This window comes from Delphinus delphis, chromosome 11 (genome assembly GCF_949987515.2).
Source record: "Delphinus delphis chromosome 11, mDelDel1.2, whole genome shotgun sequence".
Taxonomy (NCBI): domain Eukaryota; kingdom Metazoa; phylum Chordata; class Mammalia; order Artiodactyla; family Delphinidae; genus Delphinus; species Delphinus delphis.
This window is the reverse complement of record NC_082693.1, coordinates 13,262,492-13,275,444: the sequence shown is the minus strand read 5'-3', so window position 1 is coordinate 13,275,444 and position 12,953 is coordinate 13,262,492. Positions and strand designations below refer to the sequence as shown.

The 12,953-nt window shown below is 39.3% G+C and overlaps 1 protein-coding gene across 1 annotated transcript in view; it reads left to right on the top strand.

Annotated features, from left to right (window-relative positions):
• SLC15A5 (solute carrier family 15 member 5) overlaps nucleotides 1-12,312 on the top strand; it is a 90,339-nt gene extending 78,027 nt beyond the window's left edge. Inside the window, 2 exon segments of the mRNA XM_060024345.1 lie at nucleotides 5,512-5,620; nucleotides 11,805-12,312. Of these exon segments, the coding sequence (XP_059880328.1) occupies nucleotides 5,512-5,620; nucleotides 11,805-11,952 (257 nt within the window). The 3' untranslated portion in view covers nucleotides 11,953-12,312.
• Nucleotides 12,313-12,953: the final 641 nt, after the last annotated feature.

Sequence of the window (12,953 nt, the reverse complement as noted above, 5' to 3'; positions counted from 1 at the left end):
AGAGGTACTTGGTGCTGGGTACTGGTTAGAGGGATGTAGGGGAGGACTTCTCCTCCCCAAAACAGTAACTATGCATTAGATCAACATCAAATACTATAATTCTGTCTAGAATTGACCTTGATTTCTGTGGTAGGGGCACTTCCTGATCACCTCCTATTCACCCCATTGGGGAGGGAAGAATCCTCCCCCTAAATAGCATAAGAAGGCTGAATACGTGGGCAGATGAGACTGACAGCAGTTTATTCATCACCTGTGCTCACAGCCCAGGGGACCAGAGCATGCCATGCCTGGCCCTGTGGGGTTGCATTGAGGAAGAGAGGGAACAAGCAGGGTCTGTAGCAACAAAGCAGTGAGGTGATCTACAGGAGGATGTGATTACTGGTCTGAATAATGTTGAAAGCTGGTAAGGAAGTGAAATCTGTTAGGCTGAGGACCGAGTGGAGTGCAGCTGGTCTGGCTAATAGGGAACTAGCTAGGCGGGGACGATATCCCCGTGTGGGGAACATATCTGACAAAGGAAGCAGGGAAATGTGTGGTCAGGCCCTTGGGGCCCTGTGACACTCAAGACGGAAAGGCAGCACACGAAATGTTAGGCCTTATAATCCAGGGCATAAGATGGGACAGGAATAAAGTATGTTCCTCTTTCACGTCAGCAGCTTTGCGCTGTTTATAGCCTCATAGCATGTGTGGGTCACCGTATGTATTTTTTCAATCCCGTTCCAAAAGCCTTAAATTTAGTGTAAATTACCGCAAGAGTCTCATGATAGGTTGAGTCTCACGATAGGTCAATCCCAGGATTTAGGTGGAAATGCCATCTTAGGTATTTTAAACGTTATTTGGGGTAAGCTATGTCAAAGACTGCTGTCCAGATGTTTTTAAACTGTTGAGATGCTAAGGAAAGTAATAAAATTAGTAGTTCTGTTAGCGCCAGTAGGGGGCTGTATTCATGCAGTGGTGAGGGTAAGAAGTGAGGGTTCTGCTGAGCCATGATTCCCTTTACCTCTCTGTGTCTTCACCCTTTAGTCAATAACATACAAGAACTAGCTTAGATAAGTCTATAGTCTGTTTATCTCTAAAATGACCATGATCATTTAAGATAAATAGAAACATTTTATTTAGTATCTATAAAGTCTAATGCTTGAGAGTAATTACAGACATACGTCGGAGACACTGCAGGTTCGTAAAACAAATAAAGCAATAACAAGTCATGTGAATTTTTTTGGTTTCGAGTGCATATAAAAGTTTTGTTTACACTGTACATTCCTTGTACTGTAGTCTATTAAGTGTGCAATAGCATTATGTATAAAAAACAATGTACATACGGTAATTAAAAAATAATTCCTTTGGGAAAATGGCACTGATAGACTTGCTTGACAAGAGTGGCCACAAACCTTCAGTTTGTAAAACATGAAGTAGCTGTGAAGTGCAATAAAACGAGGTGTGCGTGTCTCCCTTACTAACCCATGAGCTCCCTTTCTTAAGCAACTTGGAATGCCCATTTCCTGGCACATAAAAGTTTCTTAACAAATGATTTTCAAATGAACAAATAAACCTAGCTGAGCAAGAGATATTTGAGGAAACTGTGAGCCATGCCAAATATTTTGTGAGTGCTCTATTACCTCAACAGCCTAACACTCATTACTAACTAGCTGGTTATACAATTAAAGTACGTAACTGGGGCCCACTGTCAGCATTAACAAATAGCACTTTGTCATTCCTTGGACTCTTTACGTGGCTATTTTCTTCTCATGTTGATAACCTGCCTGTCCACCCCAGCTAAGATCTAGAGAAGTCTAGTTAGTCCCATTCGAGACCTAAAGTCTTCACTTTGTCTCCTTTTGCAAGGATACTCCCGATTTCAACCAGGTACTAGAAATGTCAGATGAAAAATGGCACAAATGTGAATGATGACAATAAAAGTTTATAAGCTCCTAAAATAAAGTTATAGTACCTAAGAGCTGAGTCAACTGACAATGTTAAATGGAACATTTTACAACCAGTCCTGGGATAATGATAAAAAGAAAAAAGAAAAAAGGCACACAGAACATGAAGAAGTATCTAACAGGAAATGGGCCCAAGATCAAGCTGAGGCTACGTGATTTCATATGAGCATCTCTAAAGAGGGGAGAGGTGATAGCCTAATTCTTATGGGTGCCTCCTCTGTGCCTAACCCTTGACTTCTATTATCTTTTACTCCTCATAACAGCTCAGTGAGAGAGGGACTGCTGTCATTTTAGAGAGGAGAAACCAAGGTTGAAGGGGTCCAGTTGAGCAAATGCCCAACAACAAAGCTATTAAATAACAGAGACTTCAAAAGTTCTCTGATTCCAAAGCCCATGCTATTTCCATTGGGTATCTTTTTATACCCAATGCTATCTCTTTACATAGACACAATCGCTCTATACATATAAAACAAATTTAAGCTTCATGAAGAATCTCTCTCTCCAACTTGATGCTAGTGTTTGTTCCACGTTATCAATTCTGGTGACGGTTCTCTTTACCACAAAGCTCACCATGTAAATTAGCTATACAGTCAATGTTAAATTATAGCTAAAGAAGGCCAAAATATGGCGCTGGAATGAGCTCAGCATTAGGAAGACAGCTGAAAATGGTATTTAAGAAAGAATACTAGGGCTTCCCTGGTGGCGGCGCAGTGGCTGAGAGTCCGCCTGCCGATGCAGGGGACACGGGTTCGTGCCCCAGTTCGGGAAGATCCCACGTGCCGCGGAGCGGCTGGGCCCGTGAGCCACGGCCGCTGAGCCTGCGCGTCCGGAGCCTGTGCTCGGCAAACGGGAGAGGCCACAAAAGTGAGAGGCTCACGTACCGCGAAAAAAAAAAAAAAAGAAAGAATACTACTCTATATAAAATAGATAACTAATAAGGATCTACTGTATAGCACAGGGAACTCTACTCGATACTCTGTAATGGCCTATATGGGAAAAGTATCTAAAAAAGAGTGGCTATAAGTATAACATTCACTTTGCTGTACATTTGAAACTAATGCAACATTGTAAATCAACTATACCCCAATAAAAATTTTTAAAAAGAAATAAAGAAACAATAGATGAGTATTATCAGGAGTCTGAACAGGTGGTACGGCACTCTTTCGTTTTATTTTTAAAATAATTCCGCTCACAAAACATCCTGTGTTACTCGTAAATTTCCACTGCCTTTAACTTTCCTAGTACGACATCCTCCTGTCAGCCCACATGCACATAATGCCAAGTCACAGTGCTTCTCATGCGTGCCCACCCCGGCATCCCCAGTGACAGAGACGCAAGCACACCGTCATGCCCGGGGGATCTAGCGCCATCTCCTGATAGGCTGGTATTCGCTGTAATTGCACAATTTCTTGGAAATATTATGTATTACCTTTAAAGATCTTACAAAATTGATATTCTTCTCCCTCAGTTGACTTCGTTATAGAATAAAGATAGTCTTTCCAATTACTTGTTATGGACCAAAATGCATGCTCCGGGAAGAATTAATGCTATGTTAATTCTGAGGCTTTGCATACTCTGTGCAAACTCCTTTTACTCTAGCCAGAGAAACACGGTGATAAAATGGTATAATCGCATGACATGCAAAGTGCTTATGTGAAATGAAAAGGACAAAAATATGAGTGGGATATTAATTCAAGAGAAATAAGGAAACAGGACTGTTTGAATAGGCTTAGCAGGATGGCTTAGTTCTTCCTGAAAATAAGCGTGTTGCTATCTCAGTGTACCTTGACCTCTCTACCCTGACTCCCCCATTCAAGTACAATCAACTGTTTAGTTTCTGTACACACACACACACACACACATTAAGAGGGTTACACAATACCCGACAGACAGACATAGAGGGAAACATTCAGGGAAATGTCTCCTAAATATCAGATAAAGGCAGCATGTCAATATAGCAATAAAACCATACATTTCTATTGTAACGGAACACAACTTAATAAAATGGGGAAGTAGAACTTACAAAATAGCTTTAAACTCAGTACCAGATTTCATTATAGGTCCTAGACTATAGTGGACACAAGCTAATTTTCATGGTTGTCCATAATAATAGTCATTGGGAAGTTAAATGACAGAAGAGAAGCAGCTTTAAATGGGAAACGGCACAATTATTCACAGCTGTCATGATTATGCACTTGCTGACTATCAACCTTGAACAGAGCATTTAATTCAAACCCCATTTAAAAGTATACACTGTCAAGGGAGAGGCCAAGAACCATATTCTAGTTCAGGAAGCAACCCATAACCCATGTGCGAAAGATGACACTGAAGATCAAGTCTACTGGGATGTAGACATATTGCTCACAACCCAATGTAGGAGCCGCTCCTGTAAAAAAGCAAGGAAATGCCAAGAACCTTGGCATCTGACTGTTCACAGATGATCCATTCCTGCTCTCATACTGCATAACATTTTGAGGGGAAATATTCTGCCCATTCAGAACAGCAATTGAATTTAAGTTCTCTCTCTGAAGATAGATTTCACCTTTTAATCAATCTTTTAAACTTCTGTAATGCTATATATGTGTGATATATTTGTTAATACTAAGATTCCATTGCTGTTTTTAAAGTATTGCATAAAAATAAGTGCTGCATGTATAATATATATGATATAATACATCATATTTCATATAATGTATTTGATGATATCTCAAAACCAACTGAAGAAAAACTGAATGTGTGTGTAAGACATAGAGATAATATGGATATAGATACGTAGGTGTAGATATGAAAAGAGAGTTCTAGCAAAGACCAAAGCAAAAGTCACAACTTAGGAGCAAAGTAAAAGAAATTACCTGAATCCTAATTAGTTTCATATATACTCAGTTGGACATCAAAAGGAAGTGAGGATTCCTTACTTAGGGGTATTAAACTGAAGGAATCACTCATCAGGTTAAAAGAAAATCTTCACATCAACCAGAGACTGCAAGTATTTGACTGACAGGGTCTGTGATATTATAACAAGGTAACACCGGATTATCTTATCTAAGTTGTCAAAATAAAGTAATATCTGACATCTACATATATTATCTCACTAGCCTTACAATTAGCACATGCAACCAGCTATCTGGTGATGGTAAATATTTTTCATACATTCAATGTATATTTACCAAACAATCCCTATGGGGGTGCCAAGCACTGTTCTAGATATTAGACATATAAGGATGAAAAAGACAAATGTGGTTTCTGCAAATTAATAGCATAATCACGGTTACCTGATTATAGCATAATCAGGGTTACCCAGTTACCCAGAAGAACCCAGCTCTTCTGACACCTATATTGTGTTATGCAAATCAAGTTTTTTTGACCTTCAAAACATTTGGCCTGCCTTGCTTATTATTTTACTGTTAATTACAGAATTAAATGAATTTTAACTCTGAGTTTCAGATGTGCTTTTTTGCTTTGTAGATATTATTCAAGCGAATAAAGCTCTATGAATTATGGCATGATAAAATATTCACAGAAACTTACAACTCCACAGTTGAATAACAATTACATTTGTTCCAAACAGGCAATTGGTTTCCAAACACATTAAACAAAGGCAATTTAGAAAGCTTCTTCTTCTTCTTGGCATCATTAACGTTGTTGAACGTCCTGGGATTCTGGAGTGTTTCACAAAGGTAAGTAAGTGTGTGGTAAGATGAACAATTTCTGAGTCCATGAAAGAGTGATCTGGGAGCCATCACTGAGCCAATGGGAATCCTGTATTCCATGACTGGACCAGTTAGCATATTAGAGAAATTTAACAGATATTCGGAGCAAGAAATTTCCATTTAGACTTCACTTTTTCTTTTCTCTTTTTTTTTTAACATATTTATTGGAGTATAATTGCTTTACAATGTTTAGTTTCTGCTGTATAGCAAAGTGAATCAGCTATACGTATACATATATCCCCATATCTCCTCCTTCTTGCATCTCCCTCCCACCTTCCCTATCCCACCCCTCTAGGTGGTCACAAAGCACTGAGCTGATCTTCCTGTGCTATGCAGCTGCTTCCCACTAACTATTTTACATTCAGTGGTATATATATGTCCATGTCACTCTCTCACTTCGTCCCAGCTTACCCTTCCTCCTCCCCGTGTCCTCAAGTCCAGTCTCTGCATCTGCATCTTAATTCCTGTCCTGCCCCTAGGTTCTTCAGAACCTTTTTTTTTTTTTTTTAGATTCCATACATATGTGTTAGCATACGGTATTTATTTTTCTCTTTCTGACTTACTTCACTCTGTATGACAGACTCTAGGTCCATCCACCTCACTACAAATAACTCAATTTCGTTTCTTTTTATGGCTGGGTAATATTCCATCGTATATATGTGCCACATCTTCTTTATCCATTCATCTGTCGATGGACACTTAGGTTGCTTCCATGACCTGGCTATGGTAAATAGAGCTGCAATGAACATTGTGGTACATGACTCTTTTTGAATTATGGTTTTCTCAGGGTATATGCCCAGTAGTGGGATTGCTGGGTTGTATGGTAGTTCTTTTTTAGTTTTTTAAGTAACCTCCATACTGTTCTCCATAGTGGCTGTATCAATTTACATTCCCACCAACAGTGCAAGAGGGTTCCCTTTTCTCCACACCCTCTCCAGCATGTATTGTTTGTAGATTTTTTGATGATGGGCATTCTGACAGGTGTGAGGTGATAACTCATTGTGGTTTTGATTTGCATTTCTCTAATGATTAGTGATGTTGAGCATTCTTTCACGTGTTTGTTGGCAATCTGTATATCTTCTATGGAGAAATGTCTATTTAGGTCTTCTGCCCACTTTTGGATTGGGTTGTTCGTTTTTTTGATATTGAGCTGCATGAGCTGCTTGTAAATTTTGGAGATTAATCCTTTGTCAGTTGCTTCATTTGCAAATATTTTCTCCCATTCTGAGGGTTGTCTTTTTGTCTTGTTTATGTTTTCCTTTGCTGTGCAAAAGCTGTTAAGTTTCATTAGGTCCCATTTGTTTATTTTTGTTTTTATTTCCATTTCTCTAGGAGGGGGGTCAAAAAGGATCTTGCTGTGATTTATGTCATAGAGTGTTCTGCCTATGTTTTCCTCTAAGAGCTTTATAGTGTCTGGCCATACACTTAGGTCTCTAATCCATTTTGAGTTTATTTTTGTGTATGGTGTTAGGGAGTGTTCTAATTTCATTCTTTTCCATGTAGCTGTCCAGTTTTCCCAGCACCACTTATTGAAGAGGCTGTCTTTTCTCTGTTGTATATTCTTGCCTCCTTTATCAAAAATAAGGTGACCATATGTGTGTGGGCTTATCTCTGGGCTTTCTATCCTGTTCCATTGATCTATATTTCTGTTTTTGTGCCAGTATAGACTTCACTTTTTCCATTGGTCCTTATAATAAAATAGTTCTTTGCTCAATTCTAAAACAAGATTTTTTTCTCCACCATATAGTACCATTTTAGAGTTAGAAATAACCATATCAATAATAAGAATGAATGAGTCATTATCATTAAAAGCAAATATCATTAAACAAATAGCCAGAAATCTAATGATGCTTAAGATTTGGATTCCATTCAGGCCTTTAAATCAGCAGTGACCATTTCAAGGTCAATAACAAACTGTGCAAAATCATTTAGCCAGTCGGTCACCTGAGACCATTCAGTGGCTTAATATATATTATCTCCCATCCATCCACTGCCAGCCTGTCTCCCTCTCACTGACGTATTCTTGGATGGCTGTGTTCTTTTGAGCAATTCTCTAACCTCTCTGAGTCTCTGTTGATAAAGGACCAGGTGCGATGTCTGCCACATAGCAGGAACTAAACAGATTTTTATTTTCCTCACTTCTTTTCATTCATTCATCTATTTAGTATCTCATCTATTGGCACTTATTCCCTGCCTGAATTATTCTTTTGTTCATCTAATAAATCTCTTTTGGAACAGCAGTCATGTGATAGGCACTGTAAGAAATTAGAAGGACATAAAGTCAGTATCAGTATATGTTTAGTGTCACCTATGTCCCTGCTCTCATGGAGCTTACGGTCCAGTATAAGAGAGGCACTTAAACCTCATGCAAGACAGAATTAATGACAAAATCAAAAGTTTTAATGGCTCCCTGAATTTTAAAATTTCTTACCTTCCAAAGTGTATATTATCAAAGTGACCCTCCAGGATGCATAATTTCCCTAAAATGCCTGTCTCATTCTTAGATTGAAAACCAAATTAGAAAGTCAGATTCTTGCAGAAGGATTCAACAGAAATGTCCCCAGCTTTGCAGTAAAATGTGTTGGCATGGGGCTTCCCTGGTGGCGCAGTGGTTGAGAGTCCGCCTGCCGATGCAGGGGACACGGGTTCGTGCCCCGGTCCGGGAAGATCCCACATGCCGCAGAGCGACTGGGCCCGTGAGCCATGGCTGCTGAGCCTGCGCGTCCAGAGCCTGTGCTCCACGACGGGAGAGGCCACAACAGTGAGAGGCCCGCATACCGCAAAAAAAAAAAAAAAAAAAAAAAAAAAATGTGTTGGCCTCAAAAACTGAAATTGAAGGCAAGACCTTTCTCCCCTCTGTCCATCACCTCCAAACACGAGTGGTGCCCATCCACTAATTCTCACAAACCTGCGTTGTTTCTCAATTTCAGTTACTCTCCCACTGTAAGAGTTGACCCTGTCTTTCATGAAGTAGTTTAAAAGGCAGTCTCTAGAGGCAGCCCAGTTGAATCCAGTCCCACAACTTAGCTGCACAAACTTTAAGCTGTTTAACCCTGCTAAGCCTCAATTTCTACTTTGTAAAAAGGAAATAATAAGAACGGTAACTGTGTCAGAAGGTTGCTGTGAGGATGAGTAAATTGCCAAAGTGTTAGCAGTAATAATAATGGCTTCATATGTTGCCTTATGCTCCCTTCTTTTTATTCTTTACCTAGACTCATGCTGAGATATGGTTCAGAGGACCATGATTGTGGGCTGAATTCAGGTAGAGCTAGTGCTGGAACCAAAAACCTACTAGCTCAGGGACTGACTCATTTATTCATTTATCCATTCATTTAACCAACATGTTAGGCATTGTTCCAAGCACTAGAAAAATAAAACCAAAGAAAACAAAGTACTGGTCTACAAGGAGCTGGCATCTAGTACTCAAAACATTTAAGTATGATTCTTCTGTGAGTGTCGAGCAAGTGAGTTACTGTAAAGTGAGAGATGGTAGAGTTGGGGTTCAGAGAAGGAGGCGAGAATAAAAAATACAAAGAACCAGAGATTGGAGGAACCAAAGATGGAAGGAACTAAGGGATAATGTAGGGCTTATTCAGAAAGAAATTGGAGTCTTACCAAATCTTCTCCATCTCCTGTATACTTTCTTTTCTCCTGCATACTTTTTGAGGGAAGGTAAAAAAGAGAGGGTGAAACAAAGCAGGAAGGAAAGAAATTAATTTTCCATGTGTTGAGCATTTCCGTCTTAAGCAGCAGGTTTGTCCCCCTCCCTGTTATGGAGATCATACCATTCCACTTAATAAGTAAGAAAACTAAAGTGAAAATTGAACCAAGTAAATTGACTAAGTTCACACAAGTAGGATGCAAACCCTACTTTGTCTCCAAAGCCCATACACTTTCTCCTAGACTCTGCTGCCTCTAAGTGCCATAGAGGAGCCCTTTTCCTGCTCCCTGACGGCCCCTTAACTCTCGTGGGGGAGGAAACCAGTCCCTTCAGTTCAACTAACTATACCCACCACCACCTGTTGATCAGCCGCCACAAGAAGAGAATGTGTGTCATGTTTCACAAGAAAGGAGAATCTGAAAAATTTGCCTGCAGAGATTAAGTAGCTAGAACCAACTACATTAGTTCAAAGGCACACATTGCCTTGGGTATCTATTTCCCACTGGGATCCAAGGGGCCAAATCAAAAGAGTTAACCAAAAAACTACCTGGAATCCAAGGCATCGGATCACTGTCTGCAGTGAGAAGGGCATGATTCCAGCTTATTTCTATACTGATTGTTTCTGTCAAACCCTAACGAACAATAAGGATGCAAAGAAACAGGGGAAAACACAGACGTCCCAGGGACAGCATTATTGAAACATATTATTTGTAAGTCAGATGGTGTTTGATCTTAATATACTTCCAATCACAATCCAATTTTTACCAAACCCAAAGGTGTATTTGTTCAGAGCCAGATACTGGTGGCAAATCTATCAAGAATAGGACAGTCCCAAGTTATTCTTGTCCCCAAGATCTTGAGAGCAGTGGATTAATGATGAAACAGCAGCCTCGCTAATATACAGGTGGAATTAGGTTTGTGTTAGCACCTGAGGGCACCCTACCATCAAGTTTATATTAGTGTGCAACAATCCTGGTGTAAGTCCTAGAACCAAACTAATCTTGTAGGGGTCAGTAGGAGATCACTTAACTGAGTATAATTAGGACTATTCCATGAATGTCAGTCCAGATGTACCTTCCATTACAAACAATCCCCTTCCTCTGCCTCTGTCTGTATTAGAGTCCCCCTCAATCAAATCTGAAATAGGGCAGTGGTGACATGACACACCTGAGGCTCTCCAGGTTGGGGGTGGAGGAAGTAGGTGGATGAAATGTCTTTCCTTGCTGAAAAGTATCATACAAACACCTCTACAGTCCTTACTATAACTATGTTTCTTACATCAAATGCTAAAATAAAGGATATTACAGACATTTATGGGGGGAGAGAGCAGAAGCGTATTTGTTATTACAACTTGACACCACCGTCCCTCCAATGTTGTAAAACACATCTTACAAAGTTGATATCATTGTGCTTATTTTGTTAATGATACCAGTAATCTTTTGTGCATAACCTGCAATGATTATTGAAAGACACGTAAATCAGAGAAAAATGACCGGTCATTCAAGCATATCCTTTTCTTACAGTTATCGCTAGCAATATATTAAGAAGGAAAAGAAGGTAAAACTCTCTAGCATTGGAAACTTTCACAGATCAAAAAAAGAAGAAATGTCTGACCTCAAAGACTTAGGTGCATTTGATAAAATTGAACGTATGGCCCTTGACCATTTGTTCATTCAACCAATATTTATTGTACATCTGCTATGTACCAGGCACTGATCAAGGTACTAGGAATACAGCAGTGACTAAAGCAGTCTGAAATTCCTCTCCTCCTGGAACTTCTTCAAAAATGTTTAAGAAGTAAGTTGCCTTTAGAGGCAGCGTGCCATAGAGGGAAAAGGCCAGGACTCTGAATAAGAGACTTCTGGTTTCAAACCCAGGCTCTGCCAACTATTACTCATACAAACCCTAAGCAACTTATTTAACCTCCTAGAAGTTCAGTATTTCTGTCTGTGAAATGGGGATGGTTCCACCCTTCCAGGGTTAGAGTGAGAATTCGGTACGTTAGGGTGAGCACTGGACCCTAGCATGCTGCCTGGCACTTAACCAGATTTTTCTTGAGTCAAGGATGGAGGGCACACATTTTAGAAATATGTTCATGGATTTTTTTCTTTGACAGTGGTGTTTTCCACACAGTCTCAGCACCGAATTTACAAACCCTCAGTGCATCTGATAAATCTTTCGACTTCTGCCGCCATGAAATCTACAAGGTTGATAATTCCAGACTTTCCAGTTCTCTCACTGTCAGACTCACTGCAGGTTGTAAAAGAGCGCCATCTAAAGGTCCTCGTGAGGCACCTTAATATGTCCTAAAACTCCTTTTGTCGTTTTATAAAGACTGTTCTGGTGAGCGGTGCTCTTAAATAATCATCACTGTTGTGCCAGCATCTATGGGCCTATAATAAAAGTAAGACAAGCACAGGGGGAAGGTAAATGATTTATCAGGTCCTCTACATCTGGTCCTAAAAAAAGCTTTCTTTCTTTCTTTTTTAGATATTGTAATCTAAATCATTTTAATGCCCAGAACATCAGCGGAAGTAATCTTGAAGAAACACTTCCCCTCCATGAAAAGTCTCTGAAATTTTATGGCAGTACACAGGAATTTTCTTCGAGTATTGATCTTTGGGAAACAGCCCTGTGAAACTCTGTTTGACTCAACCTGTCTTATGAGCAGAGTATTCACTGTTTTCTTTGACTAGACACTATGCGTTTTCGTTTTAGGGCTAGTATGTGTGAGGGTGGCCTTATGAATATTATCTGTGTACTTTACAAAGACTAATTATGACTCCTCTAGTCATAATTATGACTATTACGCTTTTGCATTAACATGTTATGCCTTTGAATTAATGAAGTAATTTCAAAGTCTAAGTAATTACTCTATGACAACAAAAAGTTAATATTTCCTATGCATCACAGTATTTTAAAACTTTTTACAATGGTTTGGCCATTATAAGCAACCTATATGACATTTTTTAGTTTTCATGTGTCCTTAGAATCAAAATAACAGTATGTTAACATTCTTTCTTTCAATGCATTTATTGAGTACTTACTGCATGTCAGGCATAGTGATCATATACTGTCTATGTCAGAGTAAATAATAAACCTATACACAATTTCACTATACTTCATCTTGCTATTACACTATCAAGTTATGAATTAAGGAAATAGTCTCTGAATCAAAGAGCAACACTACTAAAATAGAGGTCCTTAACAAAAAGAGAATATTCGCATACCGAAGAAACTGTAAAATAAATGGAAATGATGGAATTATTGCGATTGAAGGAAAGAAGAAAATTAAGGAAGGTTAAATGAGTGTTGGGGGAAGGGCAAGTGATCAAATCAATCAGGGATGCTTAAAGAGATTCCCTAGTCCAAAGGATGTCTTTTAGTCTCCACTGCTACCAGTTCAGACGCACTCAGAAAATTATCTTCTAAAAGAAATTTTTCCCGTATAAGCAAAGAAATGTGAAAAAACTCCTTTAAACCAAAAAAAAAAAAAAGAAAAAAAAGGCAAATACAACTAGTGTCCCAACTCTTTGTAGCAGTGCTTGTCAAAGTTTTGTTAAGGACCCCCTGCTTCAGGCACCTCTTTCTGGCCCCTACCATAGACTGCTTTAACCCAAACCTTTTTCCAGGAATCGG